Below are 9,894 nucleotides of genomic sequence, written 5' to 3'. Positions count from 1 at the left end.
ATCCGCCCCCCCCCCCCCCTCACTAAAAACAGGCCTGGTCCTCATTCCGGGTTACGAAAGCACTGCAGTCAACCATCACAAAAGCAGAGCTGCTTCAAACATCTCAGGGACACACTGACAAACAAAACCCAGCACAAGAGGCCTGGAGCAGGAGCAGATGTGCACACCCCCCCCGTCCCCCCCCCGTCCCTCCCCAGGGCCGACACCGGAGGACCGCATGGAGAGGAAGACGCTCTCCGGCCGGCAGGTTGTAGGCGATTCATCACTGTGACCCAAACGCAAACATCGGCGTAAACACAAAGGGCGACTTTAACAATGGCCGTCGCTGCTTGGGCAACGTCCTGTCTGCTTCACCACAATGTGAGGGGGGGGGAGGGGGAGGGGTCCAGCTGCCGGTTTAAAATGCTGCCATTGGTTTGTGCAGGATGCTTTAATGTCGACTTTTAGTGAATACGTTTGAGCCTCGTGTCGCAGAAACGCACAACGCCACCGTTGTGGTGACGTTGTGCGTCAGTGCATCGGTGCAACGTGACAACGTAGCCGTGCCAGGCCACATCAAACTACAAAACCACATCGCAGAGAATCTTTGAAGGGAAAAAACCTTTTGATCCACGGTTGTTCGTGCGGTTAGAAACGTGGAGAATGATGGGAAGAAATGAAACAAAACAAAGGAGCAGAAATTACATTAAAAATAAGTCAAAATTCTTGTGGTCTCGTGGGAGAAAGTCCAGAGTTTGTTTGACTGTAACGTTGTGTTTTTTTATGTACTTGATAACTCACAATAATGTTTAAATGTGCATAAATGTACAAGCGACTGGGCCGAGCAGAAGCTTCCAGGGAAGAGTCAGAACAGCTGACGTGGACTTTTATTAAAGTCAGAATAATCCTCATGATTGACACAATTTGTAATTTGACAGTAACACATGGACATACGGTTGAATAATGTTAAATGTATATTCATGCTTCATGAAATGTATATTGTGGGAATGAAGGAAACATGAGACAAACATCCATCTGTCCCAGAGGGTTCTGTCCAAGTCTACAAAAAAAAAGCACAATGTGAAACAGTCCAGTTGACGGTTAAAAGCAGACAGCCCTCTGCCGCCCCCCCGTGGTCAAAAGCACGAAACGCATCCACATTGCTCTTATGCCATCACTGCGTGAACAGATCTGTTTTGTGCATCGGATGCTGCAGAAAAAATAACATTTACTGGTATAAGAATAGAGAAATAAAGGTCAAAGTTTTAAATTTGAATAATATTTCCTTGTTCAAAATGAAAACAATTACAAGACGGGAATTTGAAAAATGTATGTATTTTCTTTCCCTTGTAGAACGATTCAGATATAAATGTTGGACAATAGTGTGTTTTGATGCTGCAACGTGGCTTTAAACCTGAAAAGTAGATATTTACAATAAAACAGCTTATTATGTATAATTAATTTTTGCAGGGAAATTTAAAAATTTAAATATATGACACAACTTTTTATTACGGGATTTTATGTATATATATATATACTCCTATAAATCAAGTTAGTCGGTAGATTTACCTTTACAAAGGTGCACTGTGTTGTTCTCACCAGCCAATCAGAGCAGACCTGGCTCTTAAAGAGACACGCACTAAAACAGCCGGCATGTGCCCCCTTTAAACACATCAGTGGATTAATTAATGCGGAAAGCTGCATTTTACTGCTGTTATTGTGGCCACGTTGATGACCTTTGGTTTCTTTGTTCGTGTCTTTCATACCTGGCAGACAAAGGTGATTCTTGATGAGTTTATCATTACTTTAAATAGCTGGTTTGTGACGTTAAAACGGGATGTTCGTCTCATCTCCGCTGCATATGGACGATGTGCTTCTCTTGCAAAGCATCACACACTTCGAACCGAGCCGAGGGGAGGGGGGGGGGGGGACCAGAGCTACAGAGGTGATGTTGATGCTTTCGACAGAGGGGTGTTCATGGAGGAAGAAGAGCGATAAATCAGCGAGGGTGTAGGGGGGGGGGACTGTGACGATGATGATGGTGATGATGAGGGTGATGATGAGGGTGATGATGAGGGTGATGATGAGGAGCTGTGAGGACGGGACCGCCCGGAGGAGGACGCCTCGGACTCCGTGTTGAACGTCGCGCTCGTAAAATCTCACCAGCCGGGAGTTTAACGAAGTGCTATTCTGAGGAGGTGGGCCAAGTCCCGAGAGAGGGAGGGAGGGAGGGAGGGTGAGAGAGAGAGAGAGAGAGAGAGAGAGAGGGAGAGAGGGGGAGGACCTCCGGACCGGTCCATCGCACCGGGATGTAGTCGCCGCCGTCGTCGGGATGTGACACGGAGGTGCTGATGAGAGGACTCGTGGAGGCGCGCGGACTCTTCGTGCAGGTAAGCCGCTCGTTTCTCTCTGTCCACGTGACCCGCTCTTTGATGCAGCATTATACGCGCGTGGCGGTTCGTGCCTTTTAGTTCATGCTCGCACAGTGCTCGTAGTGTTCTTCCTCCTCCAGCATCACATGACATTATGTAATAGTCCAGTAAAAAAAACACGGTAAAGGTCACGTTAAGTTATAGACCGCTCGAGCACGTGCTTCCACCCGAAAGGCAACATGACTGCACCAATATACGGCGATGTCTCCTCTGGTTTAGATGAACAGATGTAAACCCAACTGTAAATAAAGTAGATCCGATCCCCTCCACCTGGACAATGACACTGACAGGAAGTGACTAGAAAGAAGGATGAAGGACACCTTTCTGTAGTGTTATACTCGTACTTACATTAAATCATGATGTGTAAATGGACAATGACTTCACTACTTTTACTCGACGCCGAGTCCTTCACAGGCGGCCGGAGAGGGAGACACAGCCGGTACGAATATGAATAAACACTCTCCCCCTCCGTGCCTCACGGCCTCCAACAAGTCGCCTTATCGAATTACAACGTTTCCCTCCATCGACCCGGCATGAAGCAATTAAAAGCGGCATGAAGCAAATGCACTAAAACACACGGCAGGTCCCTGCAGGGCTTCAGTGGGCGAGCTGTAGTGATTCTCTCTCTCTCTCTCTCTCTCTCTCTCGCCTCCCCCTCACTTTAACTCTCTTGTTTCAGCGCTGAAGTGCTGAAGCCTTAAAAGCAACAGTGCAGAGAAGGTTTTTACTTGAGTTACATAAAAGAGGAAATCCAAACGGGTCAAAATACAAACCTGGACTGGATGGATCCAAATAAAAAAAGGCCAGCGTGGTGGGGAAGAGCTGCTCGGACTCGGCCTTCATGTCCACGGAGGACATCTGAGTAGCTTCCTCTGTCCTCTCGGCCGTGAAGGTCAAAAGGCCCCTCGACGAGGTCCTCACAGCACACTCGAGCTTTTTAGGACGATGAATGCCGAAGCCACGGTCAATGTTACTTCAAAAGTCATGCAGAAGGTTCAAAATGACCCAAATGACCCAAATGTTGGCTGTGAAACATTTGATTTATTCAGCACCAGAAGTACATGGTACAGTTAATACTACATACATACAGTATATAGTATTAACTGTACCATTAAACTCCAGCTTTAACATGTACTCCAACGTTACGCAGTCACATTGTCCAGAGTTGTCTGGAGTTTTTGTTTTTTTGTGTCTTTGTGCTTCAGCTGCATGCAAACGTCCTTTCAAAATAAACCTCAGGGCCCTGCGTCATGTTCATGGAACCACGGCACTGAGGGACTGACTGAGGTTTAGGAAACAAAATACTCATATTAAGGTTAAAATAAGCCGTTCTTTTATCTCAAACCGAATGACGTTTGATTGACGTTTAAATTCAATTGTGAGAAATTGTCAGTAAACTGCTGAAAAGAAACAAAATCAATCTGGTTCTGGTCCTGGTTCTTATTATTTTCTTTTTAAATGAGTGTTAACTGTTTTTGCCTTTTTGTCTTGACATTTGACTCAACATGCTGTTTACAAGTAGGATTTTAATCTGGATTAACTTAAATAAATAAAACACTTCTTGCTATAATCAGGTGTCAAAAGTCAACTTCATAGCGTTGCAATTACATTTTTACCGGCATGAACCAGCTCTTACTTCCAAAACATTGTGTGAATCAAGCCTCACGGAGTCTGTTTAATAATTGACATCCATAGAAAGGTTTTTCAACTGGAGAATCTGCAGATTAATTCCACGATGAGATGAATGATCGAATCCATCAATCCTGTTTTCTGTTGACGTAGCTGCCGTGTTGATAGTGAGATTGGACTCTTTTTATTATATGCAGGTGAGAGGGAATCGCACCTGGGTGAGATATATATGTATGTATATATATATATATATATACATACATATATATCAGAGCTCATTTATCGTCGTTAAGAAGAAGTCATGTTGTCTTTCCACTCTTTCTCTTGAGCTTCACTTCTTCCTGCTTTGCAAAGTCGGAAAGTCCTTTGAGTTCTGTTATTTCTCTCCATCACACACACACACACACACACACACACACACACACACACACACACACACACACACACACACACACACTGGGTTGTTCTCACGTCAGTCTTGTGTGTGTGAGGGACGTAGTGTGTTGTCTGTAATATCTGTCTGTGTGAGTGGGACACTTATGTAACAACAAAGCAGAATGCAGAATGTAGGTCCACATGAGTCACACACACACACACACACACACACACACACACACACACACACACACACACACACACACAGGGAGTGTGGGATTACATTGTACACAGCACTCCTGATCTGTCAGAATCAGAAGAGCGTGACTCCACAGTGACGCCTGTGAGCGGCGGGCGTCCTGCTGATGAGACACGCGCGTCAAGGAGGACAAAACACCACGAAACTAAAATAGAAAAGTTACGAGGAGAACATCAACAGGAAGTTTTTTAAATCAAATGTTTTCCTTTTGTATAATTTCAGTTATAAATCCCACAATGGGATTAAAGTTCTGCAACGAGGACGTGAGTCAGCATCAAATCAGGTCTGTGGCTAAGACAAGTTATGTTAAATACATCAATAACCCCCCCCCCCGTAGTGAATCCAGATGTGTCTACACACGTTCACCTGGTGGGAGATGTTCCAGGTCGGCCAATAAAATCGATCTCAGCAAACATCCCAGAATGCTCAATGCAAAACCGTTTCAACAACACAAAACTAAACTCGTATTCAACATTTATTGCAACAAAGAAACTAGTAGAACTTATACTGTGTGTGTGTGTGTGTGTGTGTGTGTGTGTGTGTGTGTGTGTTCATTGCTCTTTCTGGAACATGGTCACAGGGTTTAAATGTTCAAATCAATACCTGAATCACAGACACACACACACACACACACACACTCAACCTGGGGCTTTATAAACAGCCGGGCTTGGAGGTTGTGACTTGCACATCAGTTCTCTCTCTGTCTCCGTGTGTCTGTGTGTCCCCCCCGATGTGCTGATGTCTCCGTGTCTCCGTGTCCCTCAGCAGCAGACCGGTGGACGCTGGCTTCCTGCCTGCTGAGATGTGCCAATACGAGACCTTGTGAACAGGGGGGTTCATGCTGATGAAATTGATCTGCTCAGGTAAGGAACCAGACGCCGTCCTCGTCCTCCTCAGACAGAGGCTTATTTGTCCGGGGGACGGGAGGACGAAGCGTGGACCTTCTCTCCTGATGAGCTGATTGTGGGGGAAATGGAATGTTTGTAGTTATGATCGATAAAGTGAGTCAGTGTAAATAACTTTATTTTCTTCCTATATAAATATCTTTGTCAACTCGTGGATTCTTTTTGAATGAAGTAAATAACACTTTGGATTTTTCATATTGGAGAGTTTTCTGAGTCTCAGAACTCTAAGTTAGATGGAGCATCGAGCCATCGACTCATGAACACACGAGTCAAAGGTTATAAGAAGTCTTCCAGGAGGAAGCTGTGGAATCAGCAGCTTCCGCTTCAGCTTCTAAACTCCAGAGAACAAAGGGAGACGTGTTTATGGAACCTTCCCGTCTCAATAAATGATGAATCTCCGTCTTATGCAACAGCGCCTGACCCCCTGAAAGCAGGGAAGAGACAGGGAGGGGGTGCATCGGGGGGAGGGGGGGGTGACGTGGGACTTTTATGGATGGAAGCAATCCTTCCTCCTCTTCCTCCCTCTTCCTCCCTCTTCCTCCTCGTTCTATCCGTCTTCCTTTGACGCCGTCTTTATATCTCTTTCTCTTTCTCTCCGTGCACCTTTTACGCCCCCCCCCCCTGCCACTTTCTCTCCCCCTCTGTGATCTATTATTCACATCCCCCCCCCCCCTCCCTTGACACCTGAAATCCCTCCGTCGGCTGCGGGCGTTCAGACCTCCACCAACAGGCGGAGGAACCGAGCGATGAATAAAAGAACAGAGCCAAGAGACGGATAAAAAGATGCGGGGGGGCGGGGGGGGGGACGGGGGGGGGTGGTGCATGGGGCTCATTGTGTAGGTTGACATTCTACACAACGTCCTTTAAGGGAGGCCTTATCCCAGACTGGGAATATTTGCACATAAGCGACTGTGTGTTTTAAAAGTCGACCCTTTATTGGTTGTGTCGATTCGTTGGACACCAGGTGACCAAAGTCACCTGGTGTCCAACGTTTTTTACTTCACGCTGTTTCCTGAAGCTAAACAGGAAGTTCAGGCGATCGGCTCACTGAGGTCTCTCAGATTGGTTGAGCTGGAACGTTTGACTGTAAGGTCTGGAGGTCAAAGCTCGTTGGTGTAAAAGTACAGACGCATCTTATCGGTAGAAGAGCATGATGGAGAAGGTCCCCGGTTCCTTGAGGTCCTCCAGGTGCTGCTGCATGAATGAAGCTCCACGCAGCAGCTGTTTGTGGCAGAGGGCATGAACACCAACATCTGGAAGAGAAGGGAAGTCACTCTGTCCAGGTATTTACTGACCTCTAAGGGTTCTTCCTTAGAATAAAAATCTCAAAAGTCACGTCAATGACCTTCTACCTGTAGAAGGTTGAAATATTAATATCCAAACAAACATCATCAAATAGAGTCATGACCTCAACACGTGTCATAAATATTACAGATCATTTTAACAAACATGCGTTGCGTTGAAGGCCATGCACACGCTGATTTAAAGCCCCCCCCCCCCCCCCTCCCCCTCCCCCCCCTCTCAGGTCACTGCAGAAGATAAAGACTAAACACAATCTACATATTACAGCTTCAGATCTCAAATGGAATCTCCTTCTGTTCCCCCTCGCTGCACACATCTTCTCCTCCGTCGCTCAACGCCGCCATCAGTCATCACATTGTGGGGGGGGGGGAATTTCACCTTCTATCTCATCTCTCTCTCTTTGCCCGTCCTTCCATCCATCCGCCCCGCTCCCCCCGTCCAATCTCCGCCGCAGCTTCAGGGCCTTTATTTGGATCCATTTAGATGGATATGAGGCGTGTGCATATGCAGAGAGATTTCACGGCCCAGCAGGTCAGCAAATACCAAGGCTGTTCCACCTCACAACCCCCCCCCCCCAACCCCCCCTCTCATCAGGGCCCATGGAACACTGCACACCGCAGGTGGTCAAGTTAAAAAAGTAGCACCAATCCATGCAGCCGTCCATGATATAACACCTGAGGAAGCAGGCTGATGAGGCTTAAGTGGCATAGGAAAAGGAAAGGAACGGATGAAAGGAGGAGAGGAGGAAGGGGAATGGTCGCCGGGGGAAACGCAGCATCGCTCTCCGGGGGGGCGGGGGGGAGAAAAAGAGCGAAGGGGGGGGGGTAAACGTCTTTGCTAATGCCTCCGGTTGCGGTATTGACTAAGGTCAGCTCCGTGAGCCGTGAGTTGATGGACGGGTGGATGTGCAGAGGATCATCAGAGGGGACACTCCCTTTGAAGGGGTCTCTTGGTCTTTCTGAATGTTCCTGTTTGTGTGAACAAAGTTGTGTTTGGAGCAGAAGTAAAAAGCCACTGGGCTCTGATTGGCTTGTGAGGACTAATTCAAGTAGATGGAAAACGTGGTGTGAGATGTGTGGACAGATTCTACATTTAATTAAGTTCATATTTTCCAGCTGTTTTGATTTAGTTTCCAACAATCCTGATATCGTGTAACACTGCACAAAAAGGCTAATAGATGCTAACATGATGAAGCATCACTTCTTCGCCTCTTCTCCACCTCTTGCATCATCTCCTCCGCCTCTTCTCCACCTTGTATCCCCTACACAGCAGTTCTAAAAGAGGGAGGGGGGGTGAGAGCCACAGGGGGTAGGCACGTATAGGGACACGCAGACAGAAGCAGGCGCAGTGTGAGAGGAGGAAGGTCATTTCATTTTGTAATTCAGGGAGTCCGAGGTTTGAAATGGACTTCTGTGACAGGATGCGAGGACCACGACCCCCTCCCCCCCCCCTGAAGACGTGTTAAAGCTCCGGACCCGTCAGCCTGCATCCTCCTCTTCCTGCTTGGAAATGTCAAAACAACGTAACCGCTCCCAGCAGGCCACAGAGGCGACGATGTCGTGAGAGAGGTCGCGTCACCTGTCAGTCAGGAGAACAGAAAAGGCGGATGTGGGTGTTTCTGAGCCCACGTTCCCTAAAAGTCTACATTTTCCCCCGAACAAAGGGTGAGAATTGGAGGGGGGGGGGGGTTGTGTTCCTGTCGCCGCCCGTCACAGCGGGCGCCGTTCAAAACCTCCTGAGAGGTCCATTGTCCCGGGAATAAATGCTGATTGCAACCTTTCACGCTCAAGAGAGAAGCCATCAGAGCTTATTTCCAGAATCGAGTTCCCTCGGTGGAAAAGGTTTGAACGCGTGTGTGTGTGTGAGTGTGTGGGGGGGCGGGGGGGGGTCAGTTGATGTGTCAGAGGCTGAAGACTTGATGAGCCAATCATTGGGGGATTTGAGCGTTGAGACATTGAGGCGCTGTGGCCAATCAGCGTTGGCGTTTCACCGCCATCGGCCAATCAAAACCTGATCTGCAGAGTTTATTGATCCATCAGAGCTGGACTTACAGAGATCCCACGGCCAATCACAGAAGGATTTACTGCGCCACAGAGTCACGCTGAGTCCTTTTGGCCTCATTTAGTGATGCAATGAGACGCGAGTGTAACGTAACCAGCTTCTTAAATCAGTGGCTCCGATGGTTGCTTTGCTGAGTACAGTAACAGCAGAGGAGAGGGGGGGGGCGGGGATTAAACCTAGAGGAAGGCAGGAATGTGGGCCAACTTAATCTGTCTCTCTGCCATCCTTCCCACATGGGAGAGAGAGAGAGAGAGAGAGACTAAGGGGATGTATGATGCATTCTGACCCGTATTCACACACACGCTGATGCTTTGTGACCCAAATACGAGCTCGTCTAAACACGCACCCCAAATTCACAGCGAGGCGTCGCCGTGTTCAGATGGAGGGGGCTGTTGCGCGTCACTGTGGGTTCACCCACCTGGTAGCTGTTAACACTCGTTTACACCCCACTGTAAAAGGTCTAAACTTTCCCTTCTTCCCTTTTTGTGTCTTTGTTGGTATCTTGTGGTGGTTTTATAGACTTCAGTAATCCATCCGTGGTCTGACGATATATTTATTAGTGTATTAGAGGTATTGGAGTATTAGAGGTATTAGAGGTATTATAGAGGTATTAGAGTATTAGAAGTATTAGAGTATTAGAGTAGTAGAAGTATTAGTGTATTAGAGGTATTAGTGTATTAGAGATATTAGAGTATTAAAAGTATTAGAGTATAAGAAGTATTAGCATATTAGAAGTATTAGAGTTTAAGAAGTATTAGAGTATTAGAGGTATTAGAGTTTTAGAAGTATTATAGAGGTATTAGAGTATTATAAGTATTAGAGTATGAGAAGTATGAGAAGTATTAGAGTATGAGAAGTATTAGAGTATGAGAAGTATTAGAGTATGAGAAGTATTAGAGTATGAGAAGTATTGGAGTATGAGAAGTATTAGAGTATTAGTAGTATTAGAAGT

General features: G+C 46.8%; 1 protein-coding gene across 1 annotated transcript in view; it reads left to right on the top strand.

Annotated features, from left to right (window-relative positions):
• Positions 1-1,911: 1,911 nt before the first annotated feature.
• bean1 (brain expressed, associated with NEDD4, 1) overlaps positions 1,912-9,894 on the top strand; it is an 18,914-nt gene continuing 10,931 nt past the window's right edge. The window contains 2 exon segments of the mRNA XM_037466191.2: positions 1,912-2,369; positions 5,440-5,537. Coding sequence (XP_037322088.2) covers positions 5,513-5,537 — 25 coding nt within the window. The 5' untranslated portion in view covers positions 1,912-2,369; positions 5,440-5,512.

The sequence above is a fragment of the Pungitius pungitius genome, chromosome 13 (genome assembly GCF_949316345.1).
Source record: "Pungitius pungitius chromosome 13, fPunPun2.1, whole genome shotgun sequence".
NCBI classification, from domain to species: Eukaryota; Metazoa; Chordata; class Actinopteri; order Perciformes; family Gasterosteidae; genus Pungitius; species Pungitius pungitius.
This window is presented reverse-complemented; position numbering and strand designations above follow the sequence as displayed.